This window comes from Ostrea edulis, chromosome 1 (assembly GCF_947568905.1).
Source record: "Ostrea edulis chromosome 1, xbOstEdul1.1, whole genome shotgun sequence".
NCBI classification, from domain to species: Eukaryota; Metazoa; Mollusca; class Bivalvia; order Ostreida; family Ostreidae; genus Ostrea; species Ostrea edulis.
Genome location: NC_079164.1, coordinates 87,354,886 through 87,369,406, shown reverse-complemented (window position 1 = coordinate 87,369,406; position 14,521 = coordinate 87,354,886). Strand labels below are relative to the sequence as shown.

General features: G+C 36.2%; 2 protein-coding genes across 3 annotated transcripts in view; one reads left to right on the top strand and one right to left on the bottom strand.

Annotated features, from left to right (window-relative positions):
* The window catches only part of LOC125676270 (uncharacterized), a 19,487-nt gene extending 15,015 nt beyond the window's left edge, over positions 1 to 4,472 (bottom strand). The window contains exon 1 of the mRNA XM_048914161.2: positions 4,370 to 4,472. The gene's annotated coding sequence lies outside the window, so the exon portion shown is untranslated. The remainder of the gene's footprint in view (positions 1 to 4,369) is intronic.
* On the top strand, positions 328 to 14,521 carry LOC125676287 (caspase-6-like). Of its 2 annotated transcripts, XM_048914182.2 has the most exons (10): positions 328 to 416; positions 8,072 to 8,241; positions 10,867 to 10,997; positions 11,390 to 11,625; positions 12,345 to 12,427; positions 12,529 to 12,717; positions 13,016 to 13,232; positions 13,327 to 13,443; positions 13,534 to 13,640; positions 13,776 to 14,521. In XM_048914182.2, the coding sequence occupies exons 2-10, from the start codon at positions 8,107 to 8,109 to the stop codon at positions 13,857 to 13,859; spliced, it is 1,299 nt and encodes a 432-aa protein (XP_048770139.1). In that variant the 5' UTR covers positions 328 to 416; positions 8,072 to 8,106; the 3' UTR covers positions 13,860 to 14,521. The 2 variants fall into 2 exon arrangements, with proteins under 2 accessions (XP_048770139.1, XP_048770132.1); XM_048914175.2 differs by lacking the exon at positions 328 to 416 and having other exon boundaries at positions 7,301 to 8,241.

Genomic DNA, 14,521 nt, shown 5'->3' with positions numbered 1-14,521 from the left:
AGTACTTAAAATGTTTCTAATGTTCAATGTAATGCCCGACATCCGGTCTCGCTCTGTATCTATATATAGGAAAAGTATCAAAGGCAGAAATATTCTGTGGTTCCCCTAGATTAACCAGAAACCCGCGCGATAATTCAATTGTGTATAAAAAAAGAACATTACAACTGTATTTACAATATTGTGTCCAGGTTTTTGTTGTTTGAATTTGTGATAATATTTTTCTACATTCAACCTAACATTTGTAATGCATCAAATACAGAGTCCCATTGTTTTATCGCTTTAATCAATTACAGTCGGGATCGAGCAGCACGGGAATTTTAGGGGATTCACCGATAATTTCCGCGCGATATTTTAAAATTCTGCATGTTGAGCAAATTTTCTATCTCGCTATATATATAAAAAGATTACAATTTCTGGTAAGTGACAACATTTCATGCACTCGAATTATCTGCAATTGTAGATTTAATTATGCATGTACTGAACATCGCTCTATTTTATTTTCATTCTTATATTGTCTTGTTGCTTTTGTTGCAGTAGTCGGTCAGAGTAGAGACCCTATTCTCTTTAGAGAAGTCGAGAGGCATAGCCTTCATCGACTTCTCTTCGCAAGCATTCATATTTTGATTCTGGAAAACATGTAAATGCCGGAGTCGGTGACGGTTTATGCTTCGACCGACGTTTCGACTCAGATGTGCCTGGATTTACGCAATACACAACTTGTTTTCAAACATTTAGCAGTAATGCACAAAACCGTCACAAGGAAATAACACTTACTTGCTTTTAATCCATTTTCAACATGTACCCTGTCCCGGGTTTAAATCACAACTCTGTTTACGTTTTCTTAACTGGTCCCCTATTTTGACAACTCCCAAGACCAGTTAACGTAAACCCGGGACAGGGGACATGTTGAAAATGCTTGCGAAGAGAAGTCGATGAAGGCTATGCCTCTCGACTTCTCTAAAGAGAATATAGAGACCCGTGACCCTATTCACAAAATATATTATGACTAAGATCAAAATTTGCAAACACTGTAATTTTCTTATTTTTCATTTCTTGTAGATTTTCATAATCAATATGTAAAGTCTTTCCACGGTTTATAAAACCTGAATACATGACCTTGTGATTGATATTTGATTAGGCCTATCAGACAGACTTATTTTTTCATCACTTGGTCATAAGATATTTTCTTAAATTATCAGTTATCACGTGGTAAAATTGAAGATATAAGGGCTTTTCCGACCGATGTCTTCTTTATTCAATAGCAGACAATGTTTCTCTCTCTCTCTCTCTCTCTCTCTCTCTCTCTCTCTCTCTCTCTCTGAAATTAAGATTTAATCATAATTATTATACCGATAACCAACTCTTCCGCGTATTACGAAAGTTACCGTTCAGAGCTTTGTCGAGATACGCGAGAGTGGGACTGCGCAATTTTCGAAATTTCTCAAACCCAAGGTTATAGGCCTGTGGACAGTGTAGAGGGGTTTTACGGGGAAAAACTTCACGAAAGAGGACTAGCTGCGCCGTACGTAATGAAGCTCTGTAATATCCCTTGTGGGTCTCTCCCCCGTTTGAATTTTTCCGGGTCATCCTATATGCGTTTGTGGATCTGGGATATCATAATCTTTCACCGTTAAAATCAAAAGTCATCAAATTTGACAGTGGGTTGGTGTGGGTGGAGTAACTCAGTAAGCTGTTTTGACCGTAGATTTATGTGAGTGGGGCAACTCAGTATTTAAGTTGTTTTGACAGTGAGTTGGTGTGGGTGGGGTAACTCAGTAAGGTTTTGACAGTGGGTTGGTATGGATGAGGTAACTCAGTGAGCTATTTTAACAGTGGGTTGGTGTGGGTGGGGTAACTCAATGAGCTGTTTTGATAGTGGATTGGTGTGGGTGGGGTAACTCAGTAAGCTGTTTTAACCGTGGGTTGATGTGGGTGGGGTAGCTCAGTATAATCTGTTTTGACACTGAACTGATGTGGGTGGGGTAACTCAGTAAGCTGTTTTGACAGTGGGTGGGGTAACTCAATGAGCTGTTTTGATAGTGGATTGGTATGGATGAGGCAACTCAATGAGATGTTTTGATAGTGGATTGGTGTGGGTGGGGTAACTCAGTAAGCTGTTTTGACAGTGGATTGGTGTGGATGAGGCAACTCAATGAGCTGTTTTGATAGTGGATTGGTGTGGATGAGGCAACTCAATGAGCTGTTTTGATAGTGGATTGGTGTGGATGAGGCAACTCAATGAGCTGTTTTGATAGTGGATTGGTGTGGGTGGGGTAACTCAGTAAGCTGTTTTAACCGTGGGTTGATGTGGGTGGGGTAGCTCAGTATAATCTGTTTTGACACTGAACTGATGTGGGTGGGGTAACTCAGTAAGCTGTTTTGACAGTGGGTGGGGTAACTCAATGAGCTGTTTTGATAGTGGATTGGTGTGGATGAGGCAACTCAATGAGATGTTTTGATAGTGGATTGGTGTGGGTGGGGTAACTCAGTAAGCTGTTTTGACAGTGGATTGGTGTGGATGAGGCAACTCAATGAGCTGTTTTGATAGTGGATTGGTGTGGATGAGGCAACTCAATGAGCTGTTTTGATAGTGGATTGGTGTGGATGAGGCAACTCAATGAGCTGTTTTGATAGTGGATTGGTGTGGGTGGGGTAACTCAGTAAGCTGTTTTAACCGTGGGTTGATGTGGGTGGGGTAGCTCAGTATAATCTGTTTTGACACTGAACTGATGTGGGTGGGGTAACTCAGTAAGCTGTTTTGACAGTGGGTGGGGTAACTCAATGAGCTGTTTTGATAGTGGATTGGTGTGGATGAGGCAACTCAATGAGATGTTTTGATAGTGGATTGGTGTGGGTGGGGTAACTCAGTAAGCTGTTTTGACAGTGGATTGGTGTGGGTGGGGTAACTCAATGAGCTGTTTTGATAGTGGATTGGTGTGGATGAGGCAACTCAATGAGCTATTTTGATAGTGGATTGGTGTGGGTGGGGTAACTCAGTAAGCTGTTTTGACAGTGGATTGGTGTGGGTGGGGTAACTCAATGAGCTGTTTTGACAGTGGTTTGGTGTGGCCGGGGTAACTCAGCTGTTTTAACCGTGGGTTGATGTGGGTGGGGTAACTCAGTAAGCTGTTTTGACACTGGATTGATGTGGGTTGGGTAACTCAATAACCTGTTATGACAGTGGGTTGGTGTGGGTGGGGTAACTCAGTAAGCTGTTTTGACATTGGGTTGATGTGGGTAGGGGTAAATCAATATAAGGTGTTTTGACACTGGACTGATGTGGGTTGGGTAACTCAGTAAGCAGTTTTGACAGTGGGTGGGTATGAGTGGGGTAACTCAGTAAGCTGTTTTGACAGTGGGTTGGTGTGGCCGGGTGGGGTAACTCAGTGAACTGTTTTGACAGTGAGTTGGTGTGGCCGGGTGGGGTAAGTCCGTAAAGTGTTTTGACAGTGGGTTGGTGTTGGAGGGGTAGCTCAGTGAACTGTTTTGACAATGAATTGATGTGGGTGGGTTAACTCAGTGAACTGTGTTGCTGCTGGACGTGTTTTATCCACTTCTGACCTAAGCATACTCATTTCTAGGGAGTTCTAATTCAAGTTTTGAAACTACACATATGTGTAGCGCTTAATTAGGATGAATTTGTTAATTAGTTTATAATGAAACTTTAGTGTTCGACCCCCGGGGAACCAAACTAACATCCTGTCCAATATCGTCAGTCAAATCCGATTTCATCATATAATATATTCATCAACTCTCCCGAATATATAAACTAGACAACCACAACACGTTTTCTATGATCACGATTCATCGGGTTGCACAGAATTATAATTGAGAGTTTTTATACAGTTTTTGCTATTGTCTTGTTACTGAAGCTTCGCGGTTTAATAATGCGTAAACTGTCCCAACTTACTTTATATAGAATGAATAAAGATTACTTTCATTCTATAAGTAATGGGGTTTTTTTATACACATACATACAATTCTATTCTCATGCGCTTTTACATATTGTAATGTGTGGTTATAGTTCAATGCTATTTTAGATAAGATCTGTATCAGTCATCAATCAACAGACATACATAATGTATTCTCTAATATATATATATGTGTGTGTGTGTGTGTGTATATATATATATATATATATATATATATATATATATATATTGATGGATTGATTATTAATATATTTGATTATCCAATATAGATGAAACAAAAATGTACGTCTATCTTTGAATATCTGTGAGAAACGAATCGATTTTCCCCGGTCTGATTAAAATCAAACCTTTTGATTGTTGTGACAATCAAAATAAAATGTCTGCTTTTAAACAGAATGGATTTGTCAGACTAATCACGTCATGTATTTAAAGCTTACATCTTCGATATATCCATCTTTGCTGTCATCTTCATGTGTCTTCTTACCGTGTCATTTGTAAGAGGTTTCATGTTTAAACACGAAACCGAAAGTTAGCATGCAGGTACTTCGAATCCGTGTAAAAATACAACATGGACAAGTATTTGAAATATGTATAATCGCCCGACGAAACATTTCACATCTCGCACATGAAGTATGACGAGTAATAATACACCACTCCAGACACGTGAAACACTTACGATATACCTCGCTCTGCACATGTAGCATAATACGTGTAACGGAGTTGAAGTGGTAAACGATAAGATGAATTGGTATTTTCTATTGGTTTATTCTGGCATATTTACTTATTTGGATTCTGCAAAACATCATATAAAGAGAAATTAAGTACATATATAACAATCAGTACATGGAAAGAATATTATAATATATATTTACATTGTAGACTAATTTATCATAAAAACATAGACACATACATTACTAGACAAACGGCAATGCTAGAGTTATTCCCCTTTACACAATATCATTCAAATACTATAGTTTGAACTTATTTACATACATGGAGATAACTTTCAGCATTTATATTAATTCTTAATATAAATACAAAGATACAAGTGCAAGGTGAAGATAACGAACAGTGATCAATATCATAACTCCTATAAGCAATACCAAATAGATAGCTGGGCAAACACGGACCCCTGGACACACCAGAGGTGGGATCAGGTGCCTAGGAGGAGTAAGCATCCCCTGTTGACCGGTCACACCCGCCGTGAGCCCTATATCCTGATCAGGTAAACGGAGTTATCCGCAATCAAAATCAGTGTGCCAAGATCGGCTTAACAATCGGTATGAAACACGTCAGACAGCATTTGACCCAATGCGAGGTTGTATTGACGAACTAGATCGTTATAACGACCATAGAATTTGCGAAATGCTGACTTCAATCGAGACTGTTCAAACCCCTGTACGATTATTTTACAAGTAACCTACCAACTATGGACTGAATCCTTTCCCAATAGATTCGATTGATATATTGTTAATAAAGCTCTATGTATACGATCTACAAACAATATTATACACTTTACTACAGTGTCTTATAATACAAACGTATAAAAATATCCTTAATCACTGAAACCCTATGACAATAAAATGTTTAAAACAGTAACTAATTTATCTCTCTCAGACATCTCTTTTCACACTATTAATCATAGATTAATATTATATTAGTTATATCTGAAATGTTAAAAGTATGAAATGTCAAATTCAACTTACTGTCAGTGATTCCAAATCCTGTAAGAAATATCTTTCTACCACTACCTGTGCAGTCTAACCAAATGTGAAACTCTACTCATAGACAAAGGGGTTAAAGGCCTTAGTGGGGAAAAAACTAACCAATTGGCTTTTTGACATATTTAATTGATAAAGGGTTAAGAGTTTAAAGTTAAAGTTTATATTTGCTAGGCTATGCTTAAATATGAATTTGTTCAATATGTTTATCTGACTGCTTCATTATAATTTTAAGCGGAATTAATTGGGGTTTTTTTTTTAAATAGTTACATTTTATTGAAAGTTATTTCATAACTTTTAATGACATCTGAAAGAAATTAAAATCAACATCAAATAACACTATCACATACATAAAGAATATTACATGCTAACATCCATTTCGTATGTCATATCAGTCTGAGTGGCTACATATCAGTCTGAGTGGTCACATATCAGTCTGAGTGATTACATATCAGTCTGAGTGGCTACATATCAGTCTGAGTGGCTGTGGTCTAAGTGGCTACATATCAGTCTGAGTGGCTACATATCAGTCTGAGTGGCTGTGGTCTGAGTGGCTACATATTAGTCTGAGTGGCTACATATCCACATATCAGTCTGAGTGGCTACATGTCAGTCTGAGTGGTCATATATCAGTCTGAGTGGCTACATATCAGTTTGAGTGGCTACATATCAGTCTGAGTGGCTACATATTAGTCTGAGTGGCTACATATCAGTCTGAGTGGCTACATATCAGTCTGAGTGGCTACATATCCGTCTGAGTGGCCACATATCAGTCTGAGTGGCTACATATCAGTCTGAGTGGCTGTGGTCTGAGTGGCTACATATCAGTCTGAGTGGCTACATTTCAGTCTGAGTGGCTGTGGTCTGAGTGGCTACATATTAGTCTGAGTGGCTACATATCAGTCTGAGTGGCTACATATCCGTCTGAGTGGCCACATATCAGTCTGAGTGGCTACATATCAGTCTGAGTGGCTACATATTAGTCTGAGTGGCTGTGGTCTGAGTGGCTACATATTAGTCTGAGTGGCTACATATCAGTCTGAGTGGTCACATATCAGTCTGAGTGGCAATATATCCACATATCAGTCTGAGTGGCTACATATCCACATATCAGTCTGAGTGGCTACATATCAGTCTGAGTGCCCACATATCAGTCTGAGTGGCTACATATCCACATATCAGTCTGAGTGGCTACATATCCACATATCAGTCTGAGTGACTACATATCCACATATCAGTCTGAGTGGGTACATATCAGTCTGAGTGGCTACATATCCACATATCAGTCTGAGTGGGTACATATCAGTCTGAGTGGCTACATATCCACATATCAGTCTGAGTGGGTACATATCAGTCTGAGTGACTACATATCCACATATCAGTCTGAGTGGGTACATATCAGTCTGAGTGGCTACATATCCACATATCAGTCTGAGTGGCTACATATCAGTCTGAGTGGCTACATATCCACATATCAGTCTGAGTGGCTACATATCCACATATCAGTCTGAGTGGCTACATATCCACATATCATTCTGAGAGGCTACATATCTACATATCAGTCTGAGTGGGTACATATCAGTCTGAGTGGCTACATATCAGTCTGAGTGGGTACACATCAGTCTGAGTGGCTACATATCTACATATCAGTCTGAGTGGGTACATATCAGTCTGAGTGGCTACATATCAGTCTGAGTGGCTACATATCCACATATCAGTCTGAGTGGCTACATATCAGCTCGAGGGCCGAAGGTTTGATAATAATAATATGTTATCCCAAGGACCATAGCGGTCAACATACATGTAAGATATATATGTTGGCAACGAATGTACATCTAATTCTAATGTTATTCACATTATAATATTTACATTCACTGAATCTTTTCTCTTATATTTCTTTTGAAATTGACATTGCTTTCACTATGCAATAAATACATGTTTGTTGCGAACTAGTTGGCTCCGGTTTTCTAGTACCACCTGTCTGTAAAATCATTACCAAATATGGAGAGTCATCAAGGTCAAAGGGTACATTGGCTGTTCCATTAACGTAACAAATGGGTCGACCATATGCTCTTTTAGATCTTAATTCTAGTTTGTATTTTTAAATAATGCATAAAAATATAAATATAAACAATAAAACGTTCTTTGTTGTTTCATCGGGTGATGAAGATAGCAATTATTGCAGGAAAAAAAATTGCATGCGTTTTTCCTGCAATGCTAGCTACTTTTATAACCCGATGAAACAACAAAGAAGGCATTTTATTGTTTAATTGAAGACTTTTTCTTTAAATGTGTTTATACGTAATGTCATCCTTATGGTGATTTTTGGATGAAAACAAAAACGCTAGTTGTCCTGCTAATTTAATTTAAAAAACAAAAACAAAAAACGAACTTCAATTCCATGACTTCTACTGATAGAGGTTTTCACTGGTGATTCCCTGATACATGTAAAGATGGACGAAAGACAAAGAGGAATACTGAGGAAAAGTAGAAGTATCTTCACACGTGACCTGGTAGACGTGGACACAGTGTGTGACCGACTGTATCAGAAGGAGGTCCTCAGTGAGGGCATGAAGAACGAAATATTGGTAATCATCTAATGTGATATTCAGTAAAGAACGAAATATTGGTAATTATTTAATGTGATATTCAGTAAAGAACGAAATAATGGTAATTATTCAATGTGATATTCAGTAAAGAACGAAATATTGGTAATCATCTAATGTGATATTCAGTAAAGAACGAAATATTGGTAATTATTTAATGTGATATTCAGTAAAGAACGAAATATTGGTAATTATTCAATGTGATATTCAGTAAAGAACGAAATATTGGTAATCATCTAATGTGATATTCAGTAAAGAATGAAATATTGGTAATCATCTAATGTGATATTCAGTAAAGAATGAAATATTGGTAATCATCTAATGTGATATTCAGTAAAGGCGTAAAGAACGAAATATTGGTAATTATATCTAGAGTGGCATTCAGTAAAGGTATAAAGAACGAAATATTGGTAATTAACTAATGTGATATTCAGTAAAGAACGAAATATTGGTAATTATTCAATGTGATATTCAGTAAAGAACGAAATATTGGTAATTATCCAAAGTGACATTCAGTAAAGGCGTAAAGAACGAAATATTGGTAATTATCTAGGGTGACACTTGCAAAAGTACCAAGAAAAGTACAAATGTATGTTGATAATCATCTAAAGTAGTCTAGCTTATACGTAAAGTGGACCTCTGTAAAGACACGAAGAATCATATAGTTGCATGATAAATGTATATATCCGAAGTATTTTTAATCAAGGCACAGAGAACGATATATTGTATAGTAATTATTCAAAGTGGTTCTCATTCAAGAACAGGAAGAACACAAGATTGAATTATGCTAAGTGTTTTAAAATAAGTTTGAAGTTGTGTATGGCGTGTAAAAGTTTGCAGTATTATACAAATCATGATTTATATTCAATAATCTTGTTATTCATATGCGAAAATCTTGATTTATATTCGATAATCTTGATATTTATATGCGAAAATCTTGATTTATATTCGATAATCTTGATATCTATATGTGAAAATATTGATGTACATTCAATAATCTTGATATTTATATGCGAATTTTTTTTTTTTATTTATATGCGATAAATCTTGATCTATATTGGATAGTCTTATTATTCATATTCGACAAAATTTTGATTTATATTCGATAATCTTGTTCAATTTATCGAATGTAAATAACAAAATTATCGAATATAAATCAAGATTTATCGCACATAAATATCAATAGCATCACATATGAATAACAAGATTATCGAATATTAATATCAAAATTATCGAATATAAATCAAGAATTGTCAAATATGAATAACAAGATAGTCAAATATGAATAAAAATTTATCGCATATAAATAACAAGATTATCAAATATACATCAAGATTTATTGCATATAAATAAAAAAAAAAATTCGCAAATAAAGATTATCCCACAGGCTATTGCATCGCTTGGGGTCAAATTATTTACTATTAAAGAGTAAAGGTATAGAACTCTATATATAGGGTACCCAAGTTAGCCGATGTAAAACTAATAACCCAATTGATATAAAATTCTACTTTGTATTATAATATATTCATACATAATCAATCTACATTACTACCAAAGTTCATCTCGAAATTCCGTATACTTCCCAAGATATGCAGAAATGAATTCGGAAAAATCCCTATTATTTTTTGATCGACTTTTAGCTGGGCCCTGGCACTATACGACTAAACAGAATGTTTAAGTATTGTAACAAGCTATTACATAGAATGTGCAGCATAAGATATCATTTCTAAAAATGAAATTCTTAACCCAATTCATGAAATGAAGTCCGTTATAGCTCCAAGTGACTAAAATTTTAAACCGTCTGTACTTTCACTATCACAGCTATTATATAATGCGGTGTTGTTGTTTTTTTAATTTTCACATCACAAAATTTTGTTTTCTGTCTACTGGTTGTACAGACACTTGTTCCTGTAGGTTATGACGTCACCAATAACATTAGTATACAGACTTCATTCACAGAAACTAAGTGTGTGTAGCTTAATAGCCACGCCCATATATGACATTGTCATGATGAATATAAGATCACAATATGTGAACTAAACTTCCATGAATATGATTGGTCACTTTATAGGCTTAATATAAGATCACAATATGTGAACTAAACTTCCATGAATATGATTGGTCACTTTATAGGCTTAATATAATATCACAATATGTGAACTAAACTTCCATGAATATGATTGGTCACTTTATAGGCTTAATATAAGATCACAATATGTGAACTAAACTTCCATGAATATGATTGGTCACTTTATAGGCTTAATATAAGATCACAATATGTGAACTAAACTTCCATGAATATGATTGGTCACTTTATAGGCTTAATATAATATCACAATATGTGAACTAAACTTCCATGAATATGATTGGTCACTTTATAGGCTTAATATAAGATCACAATATGTGAACTAAACTTCCATGAATATGATTGGTCACTTTATAGGCTTATTAAATGGAATTGAAATGGATATTGTTCATACATTCAACAAATGTTTAGCCTGGCATTTTTTTCGTTCAGAAAACGGTTTAATTTCATATTTTTTCCACACTGTTTCAAGCAATATGCATTCAGAAGTATATAAATTAACTTAATTAATAAATTTGTAGTCTGAAAACACCCGAGAAAATAAAGTACGAAAGCTGATGGACATTATTCCAAAGCGAGGCAAGAGAGCTTTCAGGGCGTTCTTCGATGTTTTGGAGGAAACCTTTCAGCACAACCTCTCAGATATCCTCTGGTAAAGAAATGGCTGACTTGTTTTTCCTCATCTTTGACACAACTATATTCAAATTCGCCTTTTTATTCACTACCAGTGGGCATGGAGTAAACGTCGTTAGATAAGCAAAATTAGTGGACTAGACGCGACCATATTTAACCATACTCGGACAATTTGGTACTCATCAACATTTGCAAAGTATTTGAAATTTTAAGAAAGGTCTTAAAGATCGTTGACGCCAAACTGTGATTAATGAATAAAACTTGGTCTTTTTACGGTTATCAATATCAATTTATGGAACGTTACTTAATCCCTCCTCTTCTTTTATTTTAGAAAAGATGCGTCTAACAAATCTGGAATACATTATTTCTTTATAAATAGCATTCTCTAATAACGTAATCTATTTTCAACAGTCCAGGAGGTCAAATGGACGATCTCGAAACAAAATACAACGCGCTGCACGGATTTCAGAGTAAGCGGGCAACAGACAAACCCCTGCTACAGAGAAGTATGTCTGCAGAGGTTAGGCGAGAACCCGTCGAGTCGATCAGTGAATTCCAAGAACAACACAAAACATGTGAATTCCCACTGGAATGTAAAGATTTCCAAAAGTTAGCCATTGTGGAGGAGGATTTCGTTTTACCTAGTAGTAAGCACCACTAAGCTATAGCGGAGACATAAAATGTGCTCTATATGTCTCTGGCTATAGTTATTGACAAATGTCTACTTGTTACCAATCTCTCACCAGAGGGCGTTACGCTACGCTCCACAACACCTCTGTTATCGTCTAATTTACAAGAATTTTGTAAAAACAGAGCGTCTTTGAAAATAAAATAAATCTGCATCATTTTCATAAAAAAAAACATACATTTATGTATTACGTTAGTGCAACCTTCATATTTATGGAACTATTTTGTCTTGTCAAATGTATTATTTCACTTTCACTTCGTAACTATGGACTCTACATTAAAAAAAAAACTAGCGAGATTATAATGATGAAAATCTGACATTGCACAAAGAACAGAAACGTGCCTTTCTGTTGGAGTCAAAGACGTCATTTTGTCCGTGCGAGATGATGTGGTTAGCCGAACTATTTATCAGACGATAACAGAGGTGAAAGTGAAGCTTGCGTAGCGCGCCCTCTGGTGAGAGAATGACTTGTTACAAGGCATTGTATCCACGATAAAGAACCCCACTGCTACCCCGCTTATAGGTCAAAATTTGTGGTACATTGCGACGTCAGGACTTTTAACTACCATTAACAAATATAATAGTTAGCACGGAAATATTATTGTTCTTACAGCTTAATAATACATGTTGATACCATGTTGTTTCCATGTTAATGAAAACTTGTTTTTATCGTGTCAGACTGGCCCTCAGAGCAGGAGCATGCCCAATCGCTAAATTTTAAAATTTGCAAGTCTCGCAGCTCTCCAGCTAGCTTGCGTGAGGTATGTATACAATGTCTTTTATAACTGCTCTATGGACGAATGAAAATGCTAGCCCATTGATCAACCAAATGCTCAAAATGAACACTTTTATCCTCTGACAGGAGTGGTCAAGGATGTATCCGATGACGAGAAGACCTCTAGGCAGATTAGTCATCATCAACAACTTCCAGTTCGATGGTGAGGTGGACGATGAAAGGATGAAGCGATCTCAGCAAGATACCACCAGCTTAGACGTTTTGTTCAAACAACTCCATTTCCAGACAAAACAGCACAGCAACCTCACGTTAGAGGTAGCAATATGTTCCTGTACACCACGTGTGATAAAAAGTCTCAGGTTTTTCTGATAGATCGAAATTTATCTTCAGGTGCAACAAATTTGTCTGCCTAGTAAAAGAAATCAATTAAGTTGGTGGAAACTATGGCATATACTATAATGCTTCATATTCAAATTACAGTACTTGCATGTACAAAAGCTTTATTCATATTAGTTTAAGTTTGTTACTTCTAAACCTTCAACTAACTTGAACTATCTGGAAAAAGTCGTAGATCAAATATTTAAGATATCAAACCCTGGTTTTCTCTTGGTAGGGCCTTTCTAGTTTATTGGAGGAGGAACGGACACGTGACCATACGTCCATAGACTGCTATGTCATGGTATTTATGTCACGTGGTGACGGAGAACGAATTTACGGAATTGATGGATACAGGATTGATATAGACACTATTATTTCTACGTTTGATTTTGAACATTGCAGCAGTCTTAGACGGAAACCCAAGATATTTATTTTTCAAGCTTGTGACGATGGTAAGAAATTCTCAGAATCATTCAACATTCTTTTCACTTAACAACCAATTAATTTTGTAATACACATAACGAAACACATATAATGCATTTTCAGTTGCAGCGAAATCAAAATTATTGGGTGCAGAGAAAAAGAATTATGAGATTCTTACATCATCAACCACCTCGGAACACATGAGGACAGACATGTTCGTTGTCAACGCGGTGCAAGATGGTAGGGATTTAGCTTCATGAATTTCGAAACAAAATTACTGAATTACCTTTTGCATGTGTTCAACAATATCGGACTCATTCTTTATTTCAGTTGCAGTGAGTTATCATGGGATTTTTGGTTCTCGATTCATACAGTCGTTTGTATATCTCATGCGTAACTTGGCCTTCAACGAGGACTTCGAAGAAATCGTGAGAAAAGTAAGATGCTTCACGTTTTTCTAAATCAAGGAAAGGGGTCCTTCCATCTAAGGATTCACTCGCCTGAAATATCCTCTTCATAATGCATCCACCCTAGCAATATCAGTAACACATTGTGGTTTTATTTCTATACAGATCAATCACCTGAACTCCGTCAGTGAGCCAGAGATCATCAAATTTGCCAGCTCATTTTCCAGAAGACTCTTTTTCAATCCTTGATTTTTGTGACCCAACCACGAGACTGAAATCATGCATTTCTATTGGGAGTGTGCTTGGTCAAGATTATTTTGGTTTGAGTTCACTTTCAAGCTAGTGTGTTTGTAGTAATTCAGGTGAAACCTGTCTAATCTGACAGGCACTGGTAGACAAAGTGTTTGTCTGAATGCACAGTGTGTCAGAATAAACATTGGAAATGAAAATATGATATTCAGAATGAAAATAAAATGCTCAGCGAAAATAGGTTGCACAGGTGTCAGATTAGGCAGTTTTCACTGTAGTTTGGTTTGAGTTCACTTTAAAGTTGACAAACTGTAATTGGCCAGTGTGACTACGCATAACGAATATTTTACATGAAGTGCAATAGAACATTTACTAATTTAACTTGTTTATCATGTGTGTGGTCACATAATGATTTTTCATCTGATATGCTGTCAAGTCAAAAGGCAAGGCACTTATACATTAAACTTTTGATGCGATACGAATGTGAATCAGATGGAAAAACATATCGAAAAACCACACCTTTAAAATAATACTATTGAATAATGAAAGTACATAGAGGATAGCATTCATATAACAAAAATTGTGATTGAGGTATCTTGTATATTTTAACTTTGTACCACTATCTTCTTAACTGTACAATAAAACACCACAAAAATTACAAA

Bases quoted from the DNA above. Each gene is read 5' to 3' on its own strand.
- LOC125676287 (XM_048914182.2), top strand. From the start codon at position 8,107: ATGGACGAAAGACAAAGAGGAATACTGAGGAAAAGTAGAAGTATCTTC. The intron at 8,242-10,866 runs GTAATCATCTAA...ATAAATTTGTAG, and splicing joins GCATGAAGAACGAAATATTG to TCTGAAAACACCCGAGAAAA. The intron at 13,641-13,775 runs GTAAGATGCTTC...ATTTCTATACAG, and splicing joins TCGAAGAAATCGTGAGAAAA to ATCAATCACCTGAACTCCGT.